This window comes from Aspergillus bombycis, assembly GCF_001792695.1.
Source record: "Aspergillus bombycis strain NRRL26010 chromosome Unknown contig00017, whole genome shotgun sequence".
NCBI classification, from domain to species: Eukaryota; Fungi; Ascomycota; class Eurotiomycetes; order Eurotiales; family Aspergillaceae; genus Aspergillus; species Aspergillus bombycis.
The window spans coordinates 28,971-41,757 of record NW_019170019.1 but is presented as its reverse complement, the minus strand read 5'-3'; the positions used below and the strand labels follow the sequence as shown (position 1 = coordinate 41,757).

At 47.5% G+C, this 12,787-nt stretch overlaps 5 protein-coding genes across 5 annotated transcripts; 3 read left to right on the top strand and 2 right to left on the bottom strand.

Moving 5' to 3' along the window:
• Window positions 1-382: 382 nt before the first annotated feature.
• On the top strand, window positions 383-1,351 carry ABOM_002090 (NAD(P)-dependent oxidoreductase; the record flags this gene model as incomplete). The annotated part of the gene is made up of 2 exons (XM_022529220.1): window positions 383-427; window positions 482-1,351. The coding sequence occupies 2 exons, from the start codon at window positions 383-385 to the stop codon at window positions 1,349-1,351; spliced, it is 915 nt and encodes a 304-aa protein (XP_022391973.1).
• Window positions 1,352-1,879: 528 nt separating this feature from the next.
• Window positions 1,880-3,874, bottom strand: ABOM_002089 (putative proteinase; the record flags this gene model as incomplete). Its single annotated transcript, XM_022529219.1, has 6 exons — window positions 1,880-2,014; window positions 2,098-2,158; window positions 2,218-2,302; window positions 2,419-3,468; window positions 3,539-3,713; window positions 3,779-3,874. 6 exons carry the CDS (start codon window positions 3,872-3,874, stop codon window positions 1,880-1,882), a joined length of 1,602 nt encoding a protein of 533 aa, XP_022391891.1.
• Window positions 3,875-4,642: 768 nt separating this feature from the next.
• ABOM_002088 (Zn(II)2Cys6 transcription factor) lies at window positions 4,643-6,498 on the top strand (the record flags this gene model as incomplete). Its single annotated transcript, XM_022529218.1, has 2 exons — window positions 4,643-4,753; window positions 4,822-6,498. The coding sequence occupies 2 exons, from the start codon at window positions 4,643-4,645 to the stop codon at window positions 6,496-6,498; spliced, it is 1,788 nt and encodes a 595-aa protein (XP_022391892.1).
• Window positions 6,499-7,453: 955 nt separating this feature from the next.
• On the bottom strand, window positions 7,454-11,179 carry ABOM_002087 (uncharacterized protein; the record flags this gene model as incomplete). Its single annotated transcript, XM_022529217.1, has 3 exons — window positions 7,454-7,850; window positions 7,910-8,499; window positions 10,973-11,179. The coding sequence occupies 3 exons, from the start codon at window positions 11,177-11,179 to the stop codon at window positions 7,454-7,456; spliced, it is 1,194 nt and encodes a 397-aa protein (XP_022391899.1).
• Window positions 11,180-11,754: 575 nt separating this feature from the next.
• On the top strand, window positions 11,755-12,137 carry ABOM_002086 (uncharacterized protein; the record flags this gene model as incomplete). The annotated part of the gene is made up of 2 exons (XM_022529216.1): window positions 11,755-11,848; window positions 11,908-12,137. 2 exons carry the CDS (start codon window positions 11,755-11,757, stop codon window positions 12,135-12,137), a joined length of 324 nt encoding a protein of 107 aa, XP_022391900.1.
• Window positions 12,138-12,787: the final 650 nt, after the last annotated feature.

The following is a 12,787-nucleotide window of genomic DNA, read 5'->3' as shown; positions in this document are numbered from 1 at the left end:
AACGCTGCTTCTGGAAGACTCTTTTCTCCTTTCTGCTCTGTAAGCAAGTCCGAATAATCCCGCAACGATACATTCTTGGTTCGGAGAGGTAAGGCGGTTTTCTAACGATGTGGATAGCTGCAAGCTGTCTTGCCCGCCATGTCGGAGCGGAGTCTAGTCCGGAATTGGCAAATGAGCCAGCGGCGGGGCGGGGCTGGTCCCGGCATTAACAGATAATTGAGCACCGAGTGGATCGTGTCTACTCCGGCGTAGGAGCTGCTTACAAACATGGAGATCCAGAGGCATCGAGAGCGTACTTATATGGTTGAATCCCGTTGCTTGATCCTGATCAGCTCATAGTCTCACTACCTAGCGTACAGCAACGACACCTACCACCTGCACAATGTCTCCTCAGCTTGCATGGATTGGCCTCGGCAACATGGGCCGCGTATGTACATTCATCGCTCTCATCATTCTGTTCTACAAATAACCACCACGACAGGGAATGGCCAAGAACCTTGCCGCAAAAGCCCCCATCAGCGCCCCGGTCCTCATCTACAACAGAACCACCTCGCGCGCTGAGGCCTTCGCTTCACAACACCCCAACACAGCTGTTGCGTCTTCCATCCTAGAAGCAGTCACCAAGTCGGATATAATATTCACGTGTGTCGGAGACGACGCCGCCATCACCGAGACCATTGACACCGCCGTGAGTGCCGGCGATCTCAAGAACAAGCTCTTTGTGGATCTCTCCACCGTGCACCCGGATACCACCACCTCCATCTCAGACAAAATTCAGAAACACGGCGGCCGCTTCGTGGCCAGTCCTGTCTTCGGCGCGCCAGCTATAGCCGATGCCGGACAGGTCATTTGCGTTCTTTCAGGTCCGAAGGATGCGGTTGAGCAGGTGAAGCCTTATACGACCAGTGTGATTGCCAAGTCCTTTCTGGACTTTAGCGACCAGCCAGTAGCCAAGGCGTCGCGGCTCAAAGTCCTCGGTAATACCTTTGTAATCAGCATGGTCGAGACCATTGCAGAAGGGCTCGTCGTTGCGGAGAAGTCCGGGCTGGGAACAGATGCACTGCATCAGTTCTTCGAGGCTGTTTTCCCCGGTCCGTATGTTGCGTACTCGGCTAGAATGCGGAGTGGAGATTACCACAAGAGGCCGGAGCCGTTGTTTGCGGTTGACTTGGCGAGGAAGGATGCGAGGCATGCCATGGATTTGGCGGAGAAGGCGGGTGCCACGATGCGCGGGTTGAAGTTGGCGGATGGCTATATGACACAGGTTCAGGAGCACCAAGGTGAACGGGGTGATGTGGCTGGCATTTATGGGGCAGTTAGAGAGGAGGGTGGGTTGACGTTTGAGAATTAGGGGTTTTTTGGCTTCTTTCTGAGCCTTGCGTTGGATGTCGGTATTACATAGACATAAATGAGCCCCTAGTCCATCAGAAGTCTCAGATAGTTTCGTGATTTTAAATGCTATTAAGTGTACACTGTGGTCAGGTACTGAGGAATCAATCAATGCCATGCACCCACAGCAAGGGATTTGAATATGTCAGAGCCTCATCGGATCCGTCAGTACAGCCTTTCGCTATGTAGGTTCACCTAGTAGGCAGTCAAGGTCATGGACGCATAGGGAGAAGTCACAAGGAAACAGTACAGGGATGATTGTAGGGTCAGATGGATCAATGAAATTTCACATGAAGGGATAACAGACTAAAACATAATCTAATACCAAAGAAGTGAAAGGAACGTAGGAATCAACAACGAATATGAAACAGTTACCTTGGAATGAGTGTATATGAGCGAGCCACATAATTTGACAATTCAGCCCTTAGCTAGTATTGGCCAGTTCATTCCAGTAATTCATCGAACCCTCCTCCCATGGATTTGACAATCTTTAAATGGGGGAGGCATCTATGAAAGGACTGTACTGTCGGGGGCATGTAGTGTTGGATGATGGAACTGTCCCTTGGAGGTATGCCTGAATATGGCCAAAGTAACAGTTTGATCCCCCCTGGTCGATGACCGTATGCTGAATTTAAAGAAAACATCGCGCGAGTAAGCCTGTACTCTTGGTCGAGATGGCTGTAGGATTGGGAATTGATAAAAACTTACACCAACAGCTTCCTGCATTAAAAGTACCGATCCGGCAAACCGAGAAGACATCTTGCGCGCCCTATGAGAAGATAATATCAGCTACCTGTCCAATGTCGATGCGATCTGTTCGCAACGTACGATTTCAACGGCGTGATAGGGTCGATAGTATTACTTGCGAACAGAATCGGGAAGGACGTAGGCGTGTTTAGTGCTTTTATTTCGCCTGCATCAAAACTGGTTAGACTTTTATTTTCAATGCAGATAGACACCCATTTTACCGCAGACGATGCTGTATAGAATGCCAAAAAGAGAGAGACAGAGAAAGGGGGTGTTGAGTACCATGAACTACCATGCTATCAGGCAACTGCGGTTGAAATGATCGGCATAAGATGCCTTCCAGGAAGGTGGGGTAGATATCACCGATGTACTTGCTCTTGACAATGGTGTACTCTGCCCAAAGCTTGAACTCTTCTATGGTAGTAAGCCTATTCCTTCGATACGAATCAGAGCATGTAATGGCGAGACGGGCATCGGTTATAGAGTTTAACTGGTCATACATGCCCGCAAGAGCAGACACATTTCCACGCTCCACCTGGTGTAGGATGTCTGCCATGCTTGGAAACCTTGCCAGTGGGGTGTAAAGTGTGTTGAGAAAAAGAGTCTTTAGGTCTGAATAGGTGACCATGGTCGGCAGGTCTGGATCTCCGGCGCCGCTTAGCGGGACTGGGTGGTTCTGAAGCTGACGGATGATGCCATCCATTCTTGCCGTGATGTTAGCGGGCGTGGGCCCCCAAAAGGAGCATTTTTCAGGCCCTGCCGAATGACAGAAGGTGGAGAATGTTTCGATGGCCTCGTCCATTTGATCAACATTGTCCGTCCAATAGTTGTTATAATATTGCTCTGCGTTCAGAACACCATCAAGGATCATTCTCCCAACGCGGTCAGGAAACAGGGAAGCGAAAGTGCTGCCGATGACAGTGCCGTAACTGACGCTATAGCACCATAATTGGGCGTTTGATGGTGACTGACCGGCCCACTCAGCCTCGGCTTCGGTAAATGTGAGCAAATCATGGGCAACTGCTCGCGTGGTCACGTAATATGAATGGGGTGACTTGCTCTTGATAGCATTGTTGCACCACTCGCCGTAGATAGAGCTTGAATAGTACTGTTCCTCAAGCGAGGTTGATGAGATATTGGTGGCACCTGTTCTGTGCAGTCTATAGAAAGCTGATCTTGCCTTTGTGTCCTCCGAGAAACAGTCAAGATGCAAGCCGCTATTGTTCACACCGCGAGGGTCAAAGGAGACGAAGTTGTACTGCTCTCCAAACATCTGCCCGATGAGATTCTGGTATGTGAGGAGTAGGTCGACACCAGAACCACCCGGACCACCTAGGGAAGTGTCAGTCCAATCCAATGAAGTTCAAACAACCTTGCATCATTTATAGAATTGAGATCTTACCGGGGTTGAGTACAATGCTTGGAGACTGGACAGTGGCATTTTTGCCAGCCAACTTGATAAACGCAATCGACGTCGTGCCAAGACTTCTGTTTGAATAGTCCAGAGGAACTTCCAGTCTAGAGCAATTAAAGGCATCGAAACATGGTGTCCATGTGAGGTTGGCTGATGGTTCAATCTAGATAGCTCATCAGAAACCTTGCAACCCTTGGGCAATGTGGTGCCGCACAGTCCCGGACTCACTTGTTCAAATCCATAGACCATGCCCGGATCATGCACACCGTAGGCTTTCATGCCCAAGCTTATGAAAGGGATGAGAGCATTCACGAGTCGGCTCATTGTTATCCCTGGAAGGAAATTCAACTGGGATGAATAGTTCCCAGATATCGCAATTGTATCAGCTCACGGCAAGAAACCGAACAATTGCGATATCTGGAAACTATTTATACCAGTTGAATTTCCTTCGACAGTACCAGCAAGCCCGATGGTTTCAATCTGCAGCTGCATTCTTCACATCCACTCGCCATACCCCTTCTTGCGTACCACCGCTTTGCGTTCCGCCTGTACGAACCAGCCAATGACTATTTCTGTCGATCGCCACAAGTGATTGAAGAGGAAGAGGCTCGCCTTACTTGGCGCCCCGCTTGTGCGAGCTAACCAACCAGTACTCAGCGCGGAAGAAGAAAGTCGAACAGAGTCATATTGATCTCTCTGTAGCCTCACACTAGGAGCCCCACTTGTACGAACTGGCCAATCAACGCTTGTCAAGAAATGCACGACCCAGCAGACTATATTTAGTAGGGCTAACGCCATTCGGTCTAGCTTCAGGCTACCTATCCAATCTGGCCCTATCACTAAGAAGTCACCTTTTAAGCACCCATCAAGCCCAGTCTTTCCACGAGCTTCGTTTTTCGTGCTCCGCATCGCCCACCTTTTCTCACTCCACAGTCCATCCCAACGGCTGTGGCGATAACTTCCCCATTGGCATCGAGTCGACCAACAGATCATCATCGTGGACTTTCATCGGTGCCCCATCAGTTCCCCTTCCAGGTCAATGCAAGCAGGTCGTGGCTTACGGCTCGTGGTGGCCTTGAAATCGACCTCTGCATGAGACGGTCCGAACTGCAAATATTAGACAGCTCTCGTCACCGTGATAGATGGGATGAAAGACACGGATACCAAGACCGGCAATCAAGCCTGGAGAAGAAAGCCTCGCAAGTTTGCTCCAAAGTCAAGACTAGGCTGTAAGACTTGCAAGTATGACTTGACTTGACGTATTGCTACAGAGCGGTCAATTTGGTTCCAAGACATCCAAACTGACATCCCTCAGGATCAGACGAGTGAAATGCGATCTATCTGTGCCGTCATGCTCGAAATGCTTTTCTACAGGTCGCACCTGCGATGGCTATAGTGAAATGCCCCTCGCATTCAAGCCCGAGGAGACCGAGAGTGAAACCACTCATGATCACATGGAGATTGCCGACAGAGCAGATAGCTACGGCTGTGACCACCCCGGTACCACGATCAGTACGTACGAATCAAAGCAATGGCACTCGAAATACCATGGCCTCATTTGGCAGAATCTCGGATCCTTTATGATCTTACCCGTGACTGGGTCAACCCAGGCAGAGGCAATGTCCTTTTTCAAGGATATTTCGATCAAGCATCTGAATGCATACCGCCCTTGCGAACCATGGCGGAACACTCTCCTGTTCTTCTCCCAAACAGTGCCATCAGTAAGGCATGCTGCAATTGCTCTGGCCTTAGTTCACCGAAACTACCTGGATCGTCATTCTAACGATGGAGGGTATGAATCGTCTTTTTTAAAAGACCGGCTCCCGGGTGAGGCTCCTTTGCTTCACTATAACCGCGCCATCCAGCTTCTGCTGAACCTGGAAGGTGGTGACAGTGCCCAGATAACAGCTGTTACGCTGTTGGTCTGTTATCTCTTTACCTGCTTTGATCATCTGGCTGGCAACGATGTACAAGCACTGAAACACGTGCGCGGAGGTGTGGCGCTCTCGCGTAACATCGACAACGCTACATTGAACAACTGTAACTACGGTGATGCCCCATCCTCGGAGGTCCACGCGATTATCTGCCAGGTCACCAAACATATTCGTCGTCTTGACATGCAGGCCGCCATGTTTCTGGTCGACTGGACTCCAGCCAACGTCGAAGAGACATTCATGTCCCATTTTGCACTCATCTTCAATAGCTTTCGGTCACTCGACCAAGCTGCTGACCACCTCCAGATTCTCCTCACGCAGGTAATGAGGCTGCGTAACACAGAGCAACAAATGTCCCCGACAGGTGTGATTCCGCCGTTACCTTCTTCACTCAAGGACATCGTTCTTGGGCAGTTGGAGACGTGGTCGAGCCTCTTCGAAAACCTCCTGCAACAACGCAGCCCCTCTAAGTCAGACTTTGAAACTGACCCTCTCGTATCACTCCTGCGTTTACAACATACTATCGCATGGATTCTCCTCGGTGGTTACGGACCTGGCAGAGAAATGGACTATGACAATTTCCTGCCCCAGTTCCAGCAATGCGTCGCATTGGCGGGTAAGGTAGCGGCGGCGCATCAGCAGTATTCCGGGTCGGCAAGGTCGACTTTTACTCCCGAGATCGGATTCATCCCCGTTCTGTACATAATTGGGACCAAGTGCCGGCATCCCAATGTCCGTCGTGAGGTCCTGAGTATTTTGCGGCGGCAGCTAATACAAGAGGCGACTTGGGATAGCATCACTACTGCCAGGGTCGTTGAGCGGGTTATCGAAATTGAAGAGGGTGCGGCTGGGGAGGAGCAAATGGCACAGTACATGGACCAAATTCCTGTATGGCAGAGGATCGAGGCATTGTCTTATATAAATATCCCAAGGGGGCAGTCTGCGGCCAGGTTAGATATCACGTATACGTTCTGCGGCCGGGAGGGAATACACATGGAGTCGATCATTCTATAGGATAAATACATAACATAAAGGCGAGCCACTAGTAGATCCAACGTTATTGCAGCGCCGACATGCTTATTATCTCCCCAACCATACGAAAAGGGCTCGTTAGATGGATTTAGGTATGCGGGTGGGGGTGATTGTCAATTTGTCATGGCCTGAGGCATGCGTTATATCAAATGAATTCCATACATAGCGTTATTTGGCGGAGGCTGTTACAGGATACGAATATCTTAGTACCTTAATACAGTAGAGATGGCAATAAAAATATCTTGTATATCTGCAGGTAGACTATAATACTATTAAATATTCAAGCTCAACTAGAAGATTATATATACTAGCATTAAGTTGGTAGCTGAGTCCCAGGTGTAACTACCGTGTAACAGTCCTACAGTCACCAACGATATGTATGAACACGGGGAACAAGGTGCGTTAAGTTTAGCAAGACGAGTATCTCTATGGTGTACAATGGTATTTCACTATAATCAAGCTTTTCGTACCGCCAGCGATTGCATTGCATTACGCAGTAGTGAGACCTGATGAAAAGGAATCAAAAGAATAAAAGAAAATGTATTAATAAAACTAGTGTACTAGATAACACCAGGGCATTCGGGATCAACGATCCCGAGTTATATGGCCTTTTGACCTTGTGGAATATCGGGCCCCGGCAATATCTCTTACACTAGACAAGAGTCTGTAACCACTTGTTTATAATTTATTAACTGTTAAATATATATATTTAATAGATCTAATCCTTCTACCTTAAATCAATAGTTTATATTATACTGTATATCTCCAGTATATATAGAACCCGCGCTGTCACTGATTACTAGTATATCCTAGTTATCAGGTATGTTAAGCAAGATATGCTAACTGGTTGCAGAGTTCTTGGACAAAGCCTCGGGTGTAACACTGTAAAAGCTTAATCTCTACCTTTATTAAGCCACTATGTATTTGTTTTTCAGAATCAAAACGGACACTGCCCCCTGCGCCCCTTTCCAAATTTTGCCTTTTCCTCCCTCGCATAATTTCTGCCTCTTCCTTTCATATAGGACGGCCCTATATCGCGCGTATCGAATCCACGCGGCATGAACCAATCACCATCATCGCCCGGAAGAGGCCGTCCCTGGAACCATGCAATCCAGGCATATAGCCCCCAACGATTCCAAAGCGTCGGGGCCACGTAATAGGGATGGGCTTCCCAAATGTGTACTGGGTGTGGAGACCGTTCTTCTGGATCTGGGTTTACTCGTAACTGTCGAAAGATCAACGGGCGTGGCAGGACAAGGTGTCGGAGGATGTACTTCCGAACAAGCAATACAGTGTGGGTTAGAGTGTAAACCCACTGAGCGGGCTGACGGTATCTAATCAAGTTCATTAGCTCGAATGGCCAGGTTAGCAATTGCAGGCCGAGGGAGCTGACCCCATTGATAGTCGCAGCTGGTCGTCCATCAAAACAAGTATCATGTTTCTAGCCAGGTTGTGGAATATCTTGGGTACACCACCCAGGGCAACATTCCGTATCAGCTGATCTTGTAAATCACTGATGCCAGACGAATGACGCATCGCTTGCATCTCGTAGTCACGGCACCATCTCCCAATCTCCTCGAAAAATTGCAAGCCATCCTTGAACCCTTCCTTACCTGATGGCAAAGATTCGTAGCTGACTTCCATAGCGTCGCCAAAGCTTTTCCAGAAGGTACCCATTGCACACTTTTCCATCTGACTAGTCTGATCCCACTCATATCGATCGATCCATTTTGCGGGCTCGATCGTGAGCAACCCGAGTGTGTAAAGCATGTCATCCTCAATGATACTACCCGATTTCCGATATGCATGATGTAGGTATTTCATTCGAGCAATCGCTTCGTGACCACGTCGGGACGCTGGTGAATTTGCTAGCGCTTCGACCATCAAAGCCACCGTGTCCGAATATCGCTTATACCAGGTTGTCTGTGAAGAAAAATCGGATTTCCTTCGAAGAACCCGAGAAATGGTGGGAATCGCATAGGTCTAATATGTGGGCCATTAGCATGCGATGCTTTATTCTTCCTAATCGACATAAATCATCTAGCAGGAAAATAAGCAGATGTACCCGGAATAAAGCATATTCCAAACCTATTTGAAACATTGCCGGGAACTCTAGCTGTCCTAGAGTTGTCAATATCTCCCATGCATCATCGTCTGTTAATTCCCCCTTCAGATAGCGTTTCGAGTATCGGTTCTGAATTAATCTCCGGCGACGGAATCGCAGTATATGAACCAGAACCAGATAAAAACAGAGCAGGGTTAGGTTGATGTACATCCCCACAATATTAAACACTTCACAAACTTCTCTAAATCCTGGAGAGCTGCCCGCGACGCTCAGTAAAATTATAGTTTGGATGATGTGCTGTATAGGTTGCGTGTGCACAATGCAATCCTTTAAAATGTCCATACCATAAGCACATGGATGCTGGTAAGCTGATATTACTACTCAGCTGAGTGGCTATCACATCGGAAACGCCCAGCCGGGTGGGTCTATTGATCCATTTCCAGCTAGTGCGCCAAGCAATGGTGTTTCCATTATCTAAATCAAGGCTGTGACTTGGACTCCGATGCAACAGCAATATCAACTCGCCCTCTTTGATTTATTCCCTCAGGTATGCGCTAGATCATATCACGTTAGATGATGCTTACTCTCCCAATCATTTACTTTTACCAAGCGTGCTAGACGCGAGCTTAACCTTTCTTTGTCTAATTTGTTAGGGGTGACAGTACTTTTAGCTCTTGGGAAACAGCCAGAGAGGTCCTGACAACCAGCTGAGCGCCGTGGGAGTGCTTTAGGGACATAACATATTTTGCCAGGTCATCTGGCCAGCCCAGACCAGCTAGTCAGCTCTACTTCCATAAAGAATAACCGCTTATAAAAAGACGAAGCTGAGAAGTTTCCCCAGACTGCATTCTGCATCAGGAGATGGCTGTCCTAAGCAATAATTTCTCCAGATGGCGGAAAAATATGTGCCAGAGTCTTTTGATAGGGGGTTGTATAACTATTACATAATTTCTTTACAGTTTAACACGCCTCGGCATCTAGGATTTCGAAATAATATTTGAGAGCACATTTCGGAAAATTGATTGCGAAAAATCCCGTAGTCAGCCGTAGTGGAGAACGAGAACCTGGCATCCGCGCAGCTCTCCTAACCTAGAAGGGGTGGCCGGGTGCATGTGGATCTGGATTAAGTAGGACTCAGCATCTACGATTAGAGTTACTAGAGTTGGTCGGGTGCGCCGCTCGGCACGCTCCGAGCCCGCTCCGGGTTTAAAACTGTAATATTAAAATCCAATCTAAACCCAAATCCAGCGTAATATCATTAAAATATACCTGTTTCTACATATAATAGAAGTTATATATAACTAGGGAGTATATTCAGAAATTGAAATAATCCCTGTATTTCTGTTACTATTTTGCGAATAAGAAACAGTTTAATAATATTTATCTTAGAGTATTCTATGCTAGGAGATATATAGTATTATAGTTACTTTAAGACTATTTATCTAATCAAAGAACCACTCAAATATAAATAATATAAGATAGTCTTACTACATCAAATAGTATTCCAGCGCTACGCTCACAATATATACTGTGTACAGGGTTGGTGGTATTATCTAGATCTAGCGAATTCAGGCGAATCTTGGCTGCAGAAAGATAGATCATCCCTTAGTATTATTATATCGTACTTGACAGGAAAGATAATAGATATCAGAAGATAAAGTCCAGCGGCACAGAGATTATATTGTTGATGGTTCTTAGAGCTATATATACTATAATGTAGTGCCACCATTGAAGCCGCGGACCAGCACCGAACGCTATTATAGTAAAGAGGATGTACTGCTTCATCAAATGTCTCTCCATACATCAAAGAACCTAAGTCCTACCTACCATGTACCAGTAATACCAGCCTCTCTGGAGTGACAATTTTATACAGACACTCAAAAACTGTCGCCCCTTCTTCTCGAGGTCTATCAGATTATGGAGTCGATAGTATATTGCTACACTAGACTCGATAACACTGCAAGGTTAGTGCACAGGAGGCAGATGTACTTAGAGTGTAGTCTCTTTGATTGGGCGACGATGTCTTTCCAGCGTAGCCCTGCACCCACCTGGCCTCGTCGGACACCCACCAATGATTAGCTGCTATACGTAGCCAGCTACCCCTCCTTTTGTCACGCCCGGGGCCTATATCAAGGACCCTGCGAACCAGTTAGTGGATCTTGCTAGAGTTAACTGATGACTAAAATCATTAGGGCCATTACACCTATTGATTCCCGTACATCAGTACTGTCCCGTTAAAGTCCAGGGGATTAGACACTTAAGGGCAAATTGCACTGGGCCAGCACCACGAACCAACATCGAGACTTCACAAAAGCTCAACATAGACATAACAAATAATTGTTTGCTATTGTTGCCAGTCCTGGCCTAGGGGAAATGTTCGTCGCCACATACGCCCAGCAACCAAAGCAGCGGTGCGCAGAGAACCCAGACCGCCGCCGTCGGGATTTTCAGCCCGATACGATCGCGTACTGTATGCATCAGACCGCCAAGAAGGATCAGAGGTAGCTGCAAATACAGAAACATCATCCCTGTGGGCACCCTCCCCCAGCCAAGCATGTCATGGAGGTGAACCGGAAGTGTGGTATTGAAGGCCACCATGATGAACAAAGTCGTCAGCACATTGGCCAACGCAGCCGACTACAAAGATGGGACCGTACAGGAAGGGGCAGTGGCGATCAGAAACGTTCCCACAGAGCATCCCGCCAGGGCGATTGTTAGACGAGTTTTGCGGTTCGATGACTTATCGGCGAAATGAGGACGGTGAGCAGTGCCGTGGTGGGTTTCAGTGTTTGTGACGGGTCGATATGCAGGCAGTCTCCCAGCATAGAGCCCAGAATGGGTACCAGAAACCCGTAGAGAGAAAGGCTTCGGAGAAAAGAGCGATGGTGATTGAGGAGACAATCAAACCCTTGATGATATCTAAGGGGTTTTGTTGCTATCGTTCATTGACATCGTGATGGTGTAGTTCTGGGTCTTCAAGCACCATCCAAACGATCTAAAAACCCATTTCAAACTGAATCCCGAGATCCAAAATTGGCCTTGCCGAGCACATCATTCTCGCAAACTAGAGTGGCGATAGATTAATATTGACACTCTGTCGATTCGGCTCAGTCTGGCTTTAGCCGTCACTCTGACGAAAACTTTGACTTCAAAACTAAACCAAGAGGTGCGTTATGTCCTTCTCTGTCGTCATATTGCCTTTGACTGTCACGGCTGGCCGAGCAGGTGATCCTGTGCCACAAGCAGCAGCGCTAGCAGGGAATATGGGTGATGTGCAGCTTACAAAGGACCTGATAGAGCGACAGCTGGATCTGAAGGGTCTTTAGGGGATGTCACCAGCTCTCCTGCAGTTACCAAGGAGCTCCTTTCTGCGGAAAATCAGTACAATGTCCAAAACATTATGAATGACCTCACGTACTTGCTCCACGCCCTGACAAGCCAGGAGTTCAAGAATTTAGTCAACGGAACCTCCAAGATGCTGGCTCCGGATTTTGTTTCCAGCTTACTCGGCGAGCTTCCCAGTTTCTTGGACAGGCCAAACCCCTTACGTCTTTAAAATTGATATCCTAATTGACATATCTTTTAGATAACGCATATGGCCTATTAACGCCTGAATTTGTCCGTAAGGCTCAGGAGCTTGTTAATGACGTTATCCCGGTAAGGTCTTGGCCCAAGTCCAGCATCACATCACTACCAGCGAACACAATTCTAGCTTGTGTCTGCCGCGTCACAAGTTATCTAGCTCTACTATCAAGTAGTCTCGGCTAGGTATTCGACGAGCACGAAGAGGGAATGAAACAAACACAATGTGGGCATTTTGGGTGTATTCGACCAAGGGTAGGCCTCAGTTTCAACCTCCGAAGTTGCGTCGATTATCTTGAAGAATAGCTGCAGGATCACATTCTGCCATATATCTATTACCGCTCATAACAGTCATATTTATCTTATGGTGTGTTATTTGGATTGATAGACTAGCTAATTACACTGTCTCTCCGGACATACTCAGAATTCAAGTAGACGAAACTCTACTGCGATCATTTGAAGGTTTCACAAGATTTCGTATATGAGATTACTCAGGTAATCAGGCTAGCCGCTACTATCAGAGAGCAAGAAGGTTATTAGATGGCTTCCATATGGCGCGCGATAAAGCACACCTATCATGGAACTGGTGGAGATATTCAGACCATCTAGGGAACATTCTCTCGC